The sequence below is a fragment of the Grammomys surdaster genome, unplaced genomic scaffold, assembly GCF_004785775.1.
Source record: "Grammomys surdaster isolate TR1022 unplaced genomic scaffold, NIH_TR_1.0 262, whole genome shotgun sequence".
Lineage (NCBI taxonomy): Eukaryota > Metazoa > Chordata > Mammalia > Rodentia > Muridae > Grammomys > Grammomys surdaster.
Window position 1 is genome coordinate 1,420,470 of NW_021604703.1, and position 14,961 is coordinate 1,435,430.

General features: G+C 47.2%; 1 protein-coding gene across 2 annotated transcripts in view; it reads left to right on the forward strand.

Moving 5' to 3' along the window:
• Window positions 1–14,961, forward strand: part of Anxa6 (annexin A6) — a 54,225-nt gene that overhangs the window by 20,159 nt on the left and 19,105 nt on the right. For both annotated transcript variants that reach the window (XM_028775853.1, XM_028775854.1), the window contains exons 4-14: window positions 397–491; window positions 1,068–1,181; window positions 3,005–3,095; window positions 4,282–4,361; window positions 6,396–6,452; window positions 7,029–7,122; window positions 7,486–7,581; window positions 9,282–9,340; window positions 11,683–11,805; window positions 13,581–13,639; window positions 14,882–14,960. In XM_028775853.1, the coding sequence (XP_028631686.1) occupies window positions 397–491; window positions 1,068–1,181; window positions 3,005–3,095; window positions 4,282–4,361; window positions 6,396–6,452; window positions 7,029–7,122; window positions 7,486–7,581; window positions 9,282–9,340; window positions 11,683–11,805; window positions 13,581–13,639; window positions 14,882–14,960 (947 nt within the window). The remainder of the gene's footprint in view (window positions 1–396; window positions 492–1,067; window positions 1,182–3,004; window positions 3,096–4,281; window positions 4,362–6,395; window positions 6,453–7,028; window positions 7,123–7,485; window positions 7,582–9,281; window positions 9,341–11,682; window positions 11,806–13,580; window positions 13,640–14,881; window position 14,961) is intronic.

Here is a 14,961-nt window from a genome sequence, read left to right on the forward strand (position 1 = left end):
CGTAATCGAATGCAGTAAGCTTGCACCTTATTGAGCAAATGTTGAAATATGTACAGTGGAAACATGAGTGGAGGAAGATTTATTACTCACAGCTGGCAAGAGAGACACTTGTAAGCCAGTGTCCTCACTGAACAAACCAGGCACAGAGATTATAATGCATGCCTGCTCAGACCCACAGAGCCACGGTCCCATTCCTGATCATGTTCAAATGTTAGAAGTACAGTCCCAAACAAGCTCACCATAAATACCTCTGGGCATGCTCTGCTTGCATCAAGAAGCTTTAGTCGAAAACAAACGAAAGGACATTTTGAAAGTACATTAATTAACACAGGAGTCTGAACCCAAAGGTACGCCCTTGTCTTAGTCTCTAACGACAGGTGTCCTCAACTCTTGTAGGCAGTGACAAGGAGTCCATACTGGAGCTGATCACCTCCCGCAGCAACAAGCAGAGGCAGGAGATCTGCCAGAGTTACAAGTCACTCTATGGCAAGGTAAGCCAGACGGGGGAGGGAAGCGTCACTTCCTATCCAGCTCTGCCTTCATGCTGCCTCTTCTTCCTCCTTCATTCTCACACTCGTGTGAGTACCTTGTACGGGCTATTGTGCAGGTGTTAGGAACACACTGAGAAAGCATAGCTGTCACTCTCGACACTCCCAGGTCCGGGGAGAGACAGACAGTAGGACAGACAGTGGCAGGGGAGGGCACTGCTGATGGCTTGAACCTGCACAGCACACTTGCTAACTGCATGACTTGGGGCAGTGGCCTGAAATCTCTAGAGCAGTTTCTCAACCTGTGGGGTCACGACCCCTTTGGCAAACTGCTATCTCCAAAAACATAGACATTCGGATTCATAACAGTAGCAAAATTATAGATATGAAGTAGCAGTGAAAATAATTTTGTGGCTGGAAGTCCCCAAAACATGAGGAACTGTTTTAAAGGGTCATAGCATTAGAAGGTTAAGAACCACAGGTGTAGAATCTTCTCTAAGGGACGATACTAATGTCTTCTCCCAAGCCTTGCACGGGCCACTTATCACTTGTTCTTACCATGGTGCTCCCCACCCCCAGGACCTCATCGCAGACTTGAAGTATGAGTTGACAGGGAAGTTTGAGCGGCTGATAGTGAACCTGATGAGGCCACTTGCCTATTGTGATGCCAAAGAGATTAAAGACGCCATCTCGGTAAGAAGCATGGGTCTAAGTCTGCACTGGTGTGCAGGTGTGGGTAGTGGGAAGGTTCTAGGCTTTGCCACAGCTTGCAGTCAGCCCCAGCCCACCCAGGAAATGTGTCCTGCTTCAAAAGGCAGCCTGTCCAGGAGGGGTTCCCTAGTCTTTTCCGGCTTGGCAGATGTGGACAGATGTTAAGGAAAAGTAGACCCTATAAAATGGAGCTTAGGTCCTGATCCCCATGCCAGGGGTTATAGTCCTAAGAAAGTGGAGACATGGAGACAAATGCCGCCTGGCATACCATAAGCTGAGAGCACAACACAAACTCATTGCAAGGACCTGGGTCTAAGAGGCTTTGGTGGGTAAGAGTACAGAAGACATTCCAGGCTGGGGGCTGTGTATTCATGTATGAGCAAGACTTACCTTAAGGCAGAGGGATGCCCTCTAGGGAGAGGGGTAAAAAGCCCTTGGTTAGGTGTGGTTGTGCAGGTTTGTAATCACAGCACTAGTGAGTAAAGGCAGAAAGATGATGAGTTTGAGACCAAAAGAATTAAAAGATAGGGAGTGGGGCACTGGAGAGATAGCTCAGTATTAAGTCCTTGTTCTTGCAAGCATGAGGACCTGAGTTCAAATCCTCCCCACTTACATAAAAACCAGACACTTGTAACCTCACTGTTGTAGGGAAAGGATCCAGGTGATTGCCAGGGCCTACTGGTCTAACCAGAACACCAAGCTCTGGGTTTAGTAAGAGACCCTGTTTATTAAAGAAAATTCTTAAAGAAGACCCCTGAAATTGGCCTCTGACCTCTGCACACAGAGCCCCTGATTTAGAGTGTGTGACTCAGTAGTAGAAAGCCTGCTTGCATGGTGAAGCTCTGGATTTTATCCCTAGCACTCTAAACGTGTACACAAAAGCCCCCCGATTGTGCCTGGCACGGCACAGTTTATAAAGTGTATGATCCCTGCCATCATTGAATTTCATATGACCCATAGATTCAATTCATGAGTGCAAACACTTGGCCATGTGAGAAGTTATTGCCTTCTCAGTCTGCCTTAGAATTTGGCAAAGCAACAAAGAGCTTTCCCATTGAACAGATGAGAAAATCATGGCCAGAAAGATGAAGCCATTGTTGTTGAACATTTTATAAATGTTCATTCTATGTACAAAGCGCTGGCACATTTCCGCCATTGGATGGGTAACTTAGAAAAGTCATTCGAAGATCACTCAGTCCCACTTAATGAACACCATGTCCTCTGTCGATGAAACTCTCCCTTTCCCCATCAGGCTGTGAGGACTTGTCCTGGCAAGACAGGAAGACTAACCCTGTCACAATCTTTGCAGGTGGTGCCACTAAAGTGCCACCATCTTACTTTCAGTTGTGATTCTAGAAAGAGGAAAGTTCAAGATTGTATTGATTTTTAAATTTTTATTTATTTATGAACTCAGGGAATCATGTAGCCCAGGCTGGCCTTGAACTCCTAAACCTTCCACCTCTCTCCCTCAAGTACTGGGACTAGAGGTATATGTCTACTATGCCTGGTTTTATGCAGCGCTGGTTCAAACTCAGGGCCTTATTGCATGCTAGGCAAGCATTATATCGACTGAACCACATCCTTAGTCCCAAGATTGCATTTCTTAATGAGAAGTCATGACAGCTGCTGTACAGGTGCGTCTAGAATCCATGCCTTGAGTCTTAGCATGGCGTCTCACAAATGATGCCCACAAGCTGAGCCAAAGACACTTTGAGTGCAGGAGTTGTCACAGCCCAGGCTACTCTAGGGTCCCTCTGTGACTAAGAGTTTCCCATTCCTCCCTACATGTCTCTTCTCTCCTGCAGGGCATTGGCACAGATGAGAAGTGCCTCATTGAAATTTTGGCTTCCCGGACCAATGAGCAGATGCACCAGCTGGTGGCCGCATACAAAGACGGTGAGATGGGCAGGAAGGAGTCAGACTGGAAGGATGGGGACACCAAGACTAACGAACCATCCATCTTCCTTCTGACCTATCCATCCCTTTAAATGTTATCCATCTACTCATCTATCTACCCATCCTTCAATCCATCCATCAATCTACCATTCATCATTCATCTATCCAATATCCATCTATCTTCTCATACTCTCACTCATTCATCCATCTACTCACCATCCATCCATCCATCCATCCATCCATCATCCACCCACCCATCCAACATCCATGTACCCATCATCCATTTCTTCACTTACCCATCCATCTATCTGCCCATCCATCTACCACCTACCCATCCACCCATCCATCCTTCCATCCATCATCTACCCATCCATCTATCTTCTCATCTATCTGTCCATCCAACAGCCATCTATCTTCCTGTCATCCATCCACCCACTCATCTATCCATCCACTCATTCATATCCACCTACCCATCCATCCATATGTCCCTCTGTCTACCCACTTTCCTTCTGTCAATCCATGCAATAAGTAACTGTTCTGTGCTGGATAGTATGCAGGGTCTTGGGAGATAAAAACAGAATAGCCTCTGCCAGCTAAAACTCATGGGCTTGTAAAATAATGATGAGCCTCATAGTAAAATAACAAAGACAGTGGTCAGGTTTTACAAAGGAAGTGAACAAGAACCAGACTTTCCCAAGAGTGGACCTATGTCAGAAACAACCTGTCTTAGGAGGAAGTGAGGAGTTTGTCGTAAGGAGAATTTGGTGACAGGCGGCTCTTCTGGCAGAGGGAACAACAGTACAAAAACCCCTATGTGGAAGTGAGTTAGGTGGTTCAGATGAGGCTGGAGAGGTAGAGGAGAAGTTAGCATCAGGGAGGGCTTTGTAGCCGAAACAGAGGTGATGTTACTCAGAGTCCAGTGACAAGACAGGGGCACTGCAATCAGATATGGAGTTTATGACAGTTGCCTTGTCACTGTGGGTAGAAGAACTCTCTGTCCGGGTAATGGCAACAATACAGTAAGATGGTACAAAGGGACAGAAGTGGTGTCCACTTTATAGTGTCACAGGGCCCACAGCTGTGAAAAGATGCTTGGCTCTTGCTGTGGCAGCCACGTAAATTGGATTGGGGTTTATAACCATAGCTTTGGGGGAACAAGACTAGACCCCCTATGTTCCTTCCACAGCCTATGAGCGAGACCTGGAGTCTGATATCATTGGAGACACTTCCGGCCACTTTCAGAAGATGCTGGTGGTACTGCTCCAGGTAGGTCTGTGTGCAGTCTGAGGTCCTCTTCTGCAGCTCTTCCCCATGTGAGCCACGAGCTGCTTTCACTGCTTCTCAAACAGGTAGCCTAGGAGGGCTGCAGGGTATAAAGGCCATATCTAGGCTGCCCCTCCTTCACTGCCTGTCCACATGTGTTTCATCCTCTAGAGCCTGAGAGATCACTCTCAAGCCCGGGCTCTGTCTATTGGTCTGTCCTGGTCCCAACACCCTGCTTTACATTGGCTTGTGCCCTGCAGAGACTCAAATGCCTCACTCACAGCCTCCTTCCCCATCCTCATGCACCCTGCCTCCCTTCTGTGGCTGCTTCTTCAAGCGTGCACAGGAACCTGCCTGCTTGACCACCCCTGGCCAAGCTCTGCCCCTCTGACCTACCCAAGGCTCTCTAAAGAGGCTAAAAATGCCACCATGACTGAATGTGGCCTGCCATGTTGGATTGCTTTTTCTTTCATTTTTCTACATTAAAACAGCCAGACCTGGTGATGTGTGTCTGTAAGGCCAGCACTGGGTGTGTGGAGACAAGAAGATGAACTCAAGAAGGGATCCATGAGAACTCAAAACACAAAACAGTAGGGCTAGAGAGATGGCTCTCAGCTAAGAGTGCTTGCTGTTCTTCAAGAGTTTGATTCCCAGGGCCCTGGAACTCCTGGAACTCAGGGGATTTGACACGACACCCTCTTCTGATTTACCTGCACTCATGGGCATGTACACATACAGATAACCATGATCATACATGTGTGATTAAAACCTTAAAGCAAAGAACAACTTTATGTTAATTATTAATCATCAGAAATGGAAAGATTCTACTCAAAAGCCAGGTTTCTGGATTCTTTTGATTTGTGGAAACTTTTTGTTATAGCAAGCCTGCTGTGGGTGGAGAGCATGCTGCCCTCCTGTGCCTGACCTGCTCTGTCCTCTGTCTGCTTGAGCCTGAGGAGTCTGTGACCACAGGCACCAAGGGGACAAGCACTGTGACTGAAATCCAGCCCCAAGGTGCAAACCGTCTGCAGCTTTGCACATGAGTCAGACGACCGCCCTGACCACCCTGTCTCTTCTCGCCGCTCTTGCCAATCCCTTCTCCCACTGAGTACTGTTTTTCTCCAGTTTGCCTCCTCCTGTCTCCTTAACAACCAACACTCTGTTAACCTTAACTAGACAGGGAATATAGGATTTGAGGAGTATAACATTTGCCCTCTCTTTGAAGCTACATGTTCTAGAGAGGAGATCCCTGCCCTGCATCCTAGAGTCAGGGATGTTGTCTCCACATCTCAAAAGTAACAGTGATATGGCACTGATTGTAGATATGCTGGCTCTGCCACAGTCCTCAAGAGAGTTAAGGGCATTGAGACCCTAAAACTACAGTATCAGAGGAAGAGGCCAGCTGCAGACCTGGCGTTGGTGGGAGTAAAACCCAGGATGGCTAGCCCAGTTCCCTTCCAGCACTTTCCTATTGTTAAGCTACCTCTGTTGGGCAGGGCCCAGGGCCTAGGCAGTGCAATAAAAGAATCAGGATGTTTGGTTATTTCACAGCTTGGGAGTTCAGGTCCTAGGATCCAAGTCCCAGATGCTCATGGGTAAATTCTTGGGTTTACGCGAATGGGAGACCCTAATATTAGCAGACAGATGTGCAGTTCTAGGCTGGACATGATTATTTACCTAGAACTTCAGCTCTTGAGAGGTAGAGGCAGAAGGATCTGTAAGTTCTGAGCCAACCTGGTCTACATAGTGAGTTCTGGGTCAGCCAAGGCTACATAGTAAGATCCTATACCATCCTTTACTCCTTGGGCATTGCTGTGTGACTTGCCATCTAGAATTCTGTCTTTAAAGTACAGTGCTTCTGTTTGCTGCCCTGGGCTGGAGGTACCAGAAGGACCCTAGTCATTCCCAAGACTCCTATTGGTCAGAGAAGGTCTCCCTACAACTCTCTACAAAAGCATTTCTCCTGATTCAGTCACACTCCTGGGTCTCCCACTGGCTTCATACACAGGAAATACACATTCCCTTCTCTCCATCCAGGGAACCCGGGAGAATGATGATGTCGTGAGTGAGGACTTGGTCCAGCAGGATGTACAGGTAAATGTTGCTGATGAGTCTCCAAGGCTCATCCAGGAGCCTTATGGGAGAGGAGAAGTCGGGGGCCTTGGGATGGGGTAGGAGTGAGGTCTTTTGTATCAAGCACTTGAAATACCTGAGTTACTGTGTGATTTTTATAGGGCTTCATCAGAAAAAAAAGATTTTGGTTTCTTTCAGAGGAGGTACACAGTGTGCTAAGTCAGCAAGTGTTTGAGGGGAAATAGTGATAAACTATTTGGGGTAAAACCAAGGTGGACAGTTCCTATGAAATAACATCCCCTACCACACACACACATACAGAAAGAAAAAACCATGGGAGCTTTGGAAAGGGAGAGACAGAAAGAGTGTTCATTTCACAGACCACAAGGTAGTTTTGGAAGAAAGGGGAATGTCAAGTCTGGGCAATTAAAGTTGAGTGGGAGCTTCCACAGAAGGAAGACAGGAATGTACAAATGTCAAGAGGTCACCAGTAGCAGCTGTGTTCATTATCAGGCAGCTGCTCTGGGTGGCCTAGCCAATGTGTCCCATCTCCCAGGTTTGTTTTTCTCTTGGTCTGATTTACTTCTTCCTTCTCAGGACCTGTATGAGGCAGGAGAACTGAAATGGGGAACAGACGAGGCCCAGTTCATCTATATCTTGGGAAACCGTAGCAAACAGCACCTACGATTGGGTGAGTTCGTGAAAATTGTGGCACCTCCCCAGGTGACTCTGAGAACCCTTTTCTCTTTTCCTTTTTGGCTGATGGTGCACAGGAGCCACTTCATCTCCAAACCAAATGCTAGCCCTGTTGTGGGTTATGTAGTGGCTTACCAAGTCATTATCAGGACACCACTATCCCTGTCTCAAGATAGAGTCCTGTACAGCACACACAACACAACTGTGTCGCCTCCCAGCCACCGCATCAAAGTGCCAGCCTCAGCCTCCTGTTAGCGTTTGATCCTTGGCTCTTGTGCCATCCCCTTCAAAAGTCTTTTGTTCTTTTGTTGTTGCTATGGCAATGCTGTTAGATGTCATCTCTGTTTGTCCCCCTCAGTGTTTGATGAGTATCTGAAGACCACGGGGAAGCCCATTGAAGCCAGTATCAGAGGGGAGCTGTCTGGAGACTTTGAGAAGCTGATGTTGGCCGTGGGTATGTACTGGGGGCCGCAAAGGAGCCTGGGGTGGCATCCTAAATGTAAAAGGAGAGGAGTGAAAGGGATTCCCATAGTGTGGAGTTAGAGAAAGGCAGGTGGTAGAGGCTCGGTTGAGCAGTGTAACTGAGACTGGAAATGGAAAGGAACTCAGCCTTAAACACTGGTGTCCTTGTCCTGTGTGACAAGGGTAGAAAATCCCCACCTCAGGTTGGGATAATGATCATCAAGACCTTGGAGGGTATTTGCCAGGCACTATGCTGTATTACGTCTTTAGAGGGCAGGGGCCAACACTGCTCTTATCTCCACTTAGCAGATGAAAAAGCTAGGCTATCCAGAGGCTAAGTCCCTTGACAAGGCATGGCTTTGTAATGGATCAGGGTCACCTTGATTGGAAGAGGAGCCAGGAGCTGATGAGTCCAGATTCAAACCCAGAGCCTCTCCCTAATGTCCTGTTCATTTGGAGCAAGTCACTCAGCCTAGCTGGACCTTGGTTTCCTCATCTGTTAAATGACAGAAGGAGGGCTGGCTGGACTTACTAGAGTTCTTGGCCAGTCTGGTGTTTTAAGAGTCAGCATAGCAACAAAGAGTACACATGGAGGGTCCCATGGCTCCAGCTGCATATGTAGCAGAGGATGACCTTGTCGGACATCAATGGGAGGAGAGGCCCTTGGTCCTGGGAAGGCTTGATGTCCCAGTGTAGGTAAATGCCAGGGTGGGGAGGTAGGAGTGGGTGGGCAGGTGGGTGAGCATCCTCATAGAAGCAGGGGGAGGGGGAAGGGATAGGGGGTTTCCGAAGGGGAAACCAGGAAAGAGGATAACATTTGAAATGTAAACAAATAAAATATTCAATAAAAAATAATTGTGAAAGAGAAAAAAAAGAGTCAGCATAGCTGGGCCACAGTTGGTTGGTTTTTGTTTTATTTTTGATATATGGTCTCATTTAGCCCAGGTTGGTCTTAAATTATAAGTTCAGCTAAGGGTGGCTGTTTACTTTCTACCTCTGCCCCCCCCCTCTCTGTGCGTGCGTGTTTGTGTGTGTGTGTGCGTGCATTGTGCATGTGTGTGAATGCATGTGCGTGTGTGTGTGTGTGCACGCGTGTGTGTGTGTGTACCACCATGCCTGGTTTATTTGATGCTGAGGACCTTATGCATTCTAGACAAACACTCTCTATCACTGAGCTGAACAACATGCCCAGTCTATTTTCCTGCTTTCTCCTCTTTTCTTTTCTCTTCTTTTCTTTTCCTTCCTACCCCTTCCTCTCTCTCTCTCATTCACACACATATATAATATATATGTATATTATATATATAATATACACACACCTCTCTCCCCTTTGTATTTAAAGCTAGAGGTATTCTGATGCTGAGGGCCATTAGAAGCCAGGATTCTTCCTGCCTTTGAGCTTGGTCTCTAATAGTTAGGAACAACTGGAAGCACACTCATCGGCCTACCTGGGTTATAGGAATGAATTTGAGACTAGCCTGGGCAATTTGGCAAATACTCTTTCAAAATAAAAAGTAATGAAAGGATGTGTGGTATATGACAGTTATAAAGCACTTCCCAGCATGCCCAGGGCTAGAAATGGAGGGAAGGGAGGGAGCAAGCTAGTGAGCTAACCTGGTTGGTCACACCTTCCCCTTTCTGAGACAAAGAGGATAATTCTCCCTCTTCTCCCTTTTCCCTCCTTTTTTCCAGTGAAGTGCATCCGAAGTACCCCGGAGTATTTTGCTGAAAGGTTGTTCAAAGCCATGAAGGTAAGCAGTGGGGTTAGTGGGAATGAGATTGAAGGGGAGAGCCTCTGCCCACTCCCTCCAGACTGCTGGGATTTTATCAAATCTTTGGTGTCTAGTGGCTAGAAAGAGCCTGTTCTGGTCTGATTTTTGTTGCTATGGGGATGAGGGTGGGGCAAAATAACAAAGACAAGAAGAAATGGAAGGAAAAGGAGAGGGAGAGGGAGAAGGAGGAGAAGGAAAGGAAGAAAGAGGAGAAAGAAGAGAAGGAGGAGAAGAAGAAGAGGAAGAGAAAAGGAGGAGGAAGAGAAGGAGGGGGAGAAGAGGAAGAAGAGGAGACTCAGCCCAAAAGCAACTTGGAAAGAATTTATTGGCTTATACTTTCAACACAGTCCATCACTGAGGAAAGTTAGGGCAGGAATGGGAGCAGAAGTCATGGAGGATCCTGCTTGCTGACTCTCTCAGGTTCGCATTCAGCTAGCTTTCTTATACAGCCCAGGACTACCTGCATAGAAAATGGTGCCTCTCATAGTGGGCTGGGCTCTCCTACATCAATCAGCAATCAACACAATCCTCCCACAGTGGTTAAAAGCACTGTCCTTCCAGAGGGACTGAGTTTGATTCCTAGCATCCACATGGCGACTCGCACCATCTATAATTCAAGTTCTAGGGGGTCAGATGCATGCTTCCAGCCTCCATGGGCACTGGATATGTGTGTGGTACACAGACATACATGCAGGCAAAACACTCACACATATAAAATAAAAACACTAATTTTTTTGTTGTTGTTGTTTTTTTGAGACAGGGTTTCTCTGTGTAGCCCTGGCTGTCCTGGAACTCACTCTGTAGACCAGGCTGGCCTCGAACTCAGAAATCTGCCTGCCTCTGCCTCCCAGGTGCTGGGATTAAAGGCGTGCGCCATCACCACTAGGCAAAACACTAATTTTTTAAAAGTAATAACTGCCACACATGCCCACAGGCCAATCTGATCTAAACCTTGAGTGAGATTCCCTTCACAGGTGATTCTAGACTGTGTTGATAGGTAAAACTAGCCAGGACAGAGCCCTTCTGAGATCAGCTGGGGAGGATGCCCCATGCCTTGGGTGAGCTCCAGAACCTAGGTACTCTGCCTGGTCACACACCCTGTTAAATGTTCATGTACCCCACCTTTTGACCAATTGGAGGTTTTTGTGGTGACCTGCCCCTGATCCACCTCCCTTGGGCTGGCAAGCTCAGACTTTTAAGAAAACAGTTATTAAAGCAGAAAGTAGGTGCACACTTGTGATCCCACAGCCTGGGATGGTAGGGCGGGAGATCAGTAGTTCAAGATCATCCTGAACCTTGTCACAGAAGCACAAAACTAGGCCAGCAGGAAAAAGTCCTTGCTGCCATGGCCAACAACTTTAGTTGAGTCCTCGGAGACCCTCATGGTGGGAGATAAGATCAGATCGCTGGAGATTGTCCTCTATGTCCCGCACAGGTTCCATGGTATGTGCATACCTGCCCTCACAAATAAATAAATGTAATTTTTTTAAAAAGTTTTATGATCTGGAGAGTTGGCTCAGTGGTTAAGAGCACTTGCTATTCTTCCAGAGGACCTAAGTTCAGTTCCCAGCATCTACGTCAGACAGCTTGCCGCTGCCTATAATTCTAACCCAAGGGATCTCATGCACTTTCTAGTCTCTGTAGTCACTGCACACATATGGTAGATTCAGAAATAAAAAATAAATCTTAATATTATTTGAGGCAGAATTTCTATGTCTATCCCTGGCTGTCCTGGAACTCACCCTAAAGACCAGGTTGGCCTCTAACTCAGTGATCTGCCTGCTGGCTGGGTTAAAGGCATGTGCCACCACTGCCCAAATTTTTTTTTTTTTCGCTGCCCAAATTTTAAAGCATCAAATAAACCAGAATATTCCTCTGTATCTCAGACCAGTTTAGAAGACCCTTTGGCAACCCATCAGTAAATTTTCCACACTCATAATGGTGATTGTTGTGACCAGGTGGCTGGCTTCCCTCTAGGTGAGGTGGTGACATTTCCACAGCACATCAGAGTAAATGAACATTTGCTACAAGAGATCCAGGGGCTCAGGCTGTCCCAGGGACCGATCGGATGTTCCCTGTGTTCTGGTGCCATAGTGAGGTTGGACAGCTTAGGGAAGGTGAAGGAGGTCAAGTATGGAAACAGTGTATCAAGGAGAACGACTGAGTTCTCCAACAGATCTTCAAAGTGAAGGTCACCATCTGCCTTCTTTGTTCCTACTTTGGATTTTTTTATTATGAAAATTTTACTTCTGGGAATGCTAGTGTTCTTATCACCGAAACTTTATTCCAAACACTGCTCCTCATGCCTTCATGTCTTCCAGGGCCTGGGGACTCGGGACAACACTCTGATCCGCATCATGGTCTCCAGGAGCGAGCTGGATATGCTTGACATTCGGGAGATCTTCCGGACCAAGTACGAGAAGTCACTCTACAGCATGATTAAGGTGAGCAGGCTCAGGGGTGCCGGGGCAGAGAGCAGAGACCTCCCACTACCACCCAGGTCTCCAGAGCCTCTACACAACAGCAACATGTGGGTCTTGGGCATTCGAAGAGCTCTTACTGTAGTTCATTTTCAAGGAAGTTCAAGCATCAGGGGAGCCGGTGACAAAGGAAGGCATAGAGTCTGGAGTGATGGCTCAGCTGTTAAAGAGAACTGATTGTTCTGGCGGAGGACCTAGGTTCAGTTCCCAGCACCCACATGAGGGCTCACAACTACCTGCAATTCTAGGTCTAGAAAATCTAATGCCCTCTTCTGGCCTCCCCAGGCACTGCAACCACATGACAAGTATAAATATATGCAGGCAAACACTCATAAGGATGGATGGATGGATAGATAGATAGATAGATTAATAGACAGACAGACAAATGTAAATAAAGAACAATCAGAGCTGCACAGAGAACCCCTGTAGTGGTAAATCTCCAACCCAAATAAGCCTGTGCAAAGAAAACACAACTCAATTAATATGAATACAAGCTTGCACCTAGATTGGGCAGATCTACCACTACACTACTCTATTCCCCTCTGTGAGATCCCTTATAACTTATGGTTTCTCCAGGCCACGTGCTTCTGCTCCTCTTCCTCTATCCTCTCTTCTTCCCCTCTCCTCCGTCTCCCTAAAACTTTTCAGCTCCATCTTCCCTTCAACTACCCAATCACCAGCTTTAGTCTTTATTTTACAAGTTAAAGTGGGGAGAAAGTTCACAAGAAGTCACCTGAGTATATGATTCACTCCTGGTCCTAGGCAGCCCCTCCTAGGAAAGTGGAATTAGCATCAAAATACAAACAGCACCAAGGCAATCCACAACAAACCCCTGTCTTGGAAAACCAAAAAATAAAAAGGAAATAAAAAAATTAAAAAGAAGTAAAAAGGAAGGCATGGCTGGATCCTGCAGGGCTTGCAAATAGACTTAATGTCTAGGATGCTGTCCCAAGGGCAGTGGGTATCCACAGTCTGCGGAGAAGTTCATTTAAGAACACAAATGAGCATTAGAGAACCCTGCAGCCTGCTAGGTGGCTAGTGCTGTCTCAAGGGCCATCCCATGAGGTCTTGCCAAGAAATCTTCAGATATAATAATTTTATAAACTAACAGGGGAAAAAATCAGTTTTTACTTGTGAATGATATCCAAAGAAGATTTTTATGGGTCTCATGCACTGAACATTCCATGGAGAAATAAGTTTGGAAAAATCTAGAATAAACCAAGATGCTGTTACACAGCATCTTTACCTGGGAACTTCTCATAGCCGTTGTACTTTGAGGTCCATTCCAAAGCCTCGAGGGATAAGCCATGTCTATTAACATACAGCTTGATCAAAAATGTTTGATTTTGAGCATTTTCCCATGGGTCTGTTCCTGAAACTGTACTTTCAGAAAATAGTTCCGTTGAAAGTGCTCTACCTGGGAGAATGGAATGCCAGGGCCATGGGAAAATAGCAAGCATCTCAGAATTCCATGTCTAGTGAAGTCAGCATGGCAGCCAATTGTTATTATTGGGAAGTATTTCTACCACAGGAAAGGTGGCAAACAACACACACCAGAGACTTGTTCCTTCCTGTCTTTCCCAGAGAACTGGTTGCTGGATAGTGACCAGCCATGCACTGTTGGGGGCCTGAGCCACTGTAGGCAGGAAAAGAGGTGGGACTGGTGTGTTCTGCCTCCCCTTCTGTGAAGAAGAGCCAAGGCTGTGTTTGAGGTCACCTTTTCCCCTCTCCTTCCCCAGAATGATACCTCTGGTGAATACAAGAAGGCTCTGCTGAAGCTGTGTGGAGGAGATGATGAGTAAGTGGCTTCCGGGCCCCAGGATGGAAAGTCGGCCTGACTCTTCCGGTGTCTGTCCCAGTGGATGGGTGGATTGCAGGAGCCTGGGTCTCCTTTGAGGCTGGAATGCCAAATGGGGGAAAGTGGCCCTCGGTATTCCAGTCTCTGCTGTCTTGGGGTCTGTGTGTCTGAACAAGTATGGCTACTATATGTGGAACTCTTTACTCTGTGAGCTTGGAAGTCGATCTGGCGTCTGAACTAGGGATTAGAATTCAGGGGGCTTAAGCTGGGCATGGTGGCACACACCAGAGCCAAGCAGATCTCTGTGAGTCCAGACTGGTCAACATAACAAATTCCAGACTAGCCAGGACTAAGTAGTGAGACCCTGTCTCAAAAATTGAAAGGGGAAGGAGCCAGAAGTAGGTCTGGAAAGCCCACCTCTAAGACAGGCTAGGGGTGAGGATTGGCCTGCTTCTTCCTATGATTGCTATGGCGTTCTGTGGAGAGCCTGGGAAAGAGAGGAGGAGGCAGGTGAGCTACAGGGACCCTTCCTGGAATATTAAACTAGGTGACTATGCACTGACACAGCCAAATTTACACTGAGGATGTTGTGGGTTCTTAGACTCCCTTCTCCAGGGCTCAACAGTCAGTTAAGGAAGGGACATAAGAGTTTCCTGATGACTACACTCACTGCCACAGAGGCCAGAAATCCCTCGCCACACACACTGCCCTTCACACGCCTAGGTACATTGCAAGAAGAGGTAAAGGAATGAAGCAGCCGTATTCTGCCCTTGGCTTATTTGAGAGGGGATTTGGACAGGAGTCACCCATGCTGTAAGGAACAAAGAAGAGGTTGAGGGACTGTCCTACTTGGTCCTGAACCAACAAGGCTGCCAGGGAAAGCCCACTGCATAGGTTGGAGGGAGCTTAAGGGAAGACAAGAATCATGCCACTAGAAAGTCTTCAGATGAACTCATGCTACAGAAGAATCAAAGCCAGACAGGTCTGTGTTGATACTAGTGTGTGTGTGTGTGTTACAGTGCATGAATTGGGGTGCACATTGTTGTCTCACCAAGTGTTCTTGTTTGTCTTTATGTTAGAATGTGTGTTGGTGTCTCACCCTGTTTGGGAGGTGTGTGTGTGTGTGTGCACGCGCTCGCGTGCTGCTGTAGATATTTAGCATAAGAGTGTGTTGGAAGCGTGAGTGTGGCCCATGATGACATCCCCTCCCATCCTCTCCCCGAACTCCTCCCTCCGTTCCAGTGCCGCTGGCCAGTTCTTCCCGGAGGCAGCACAGGTGGCCTATCAGATGTGGGAACTTAGTGCAGTGTCCCGAGTCGAGG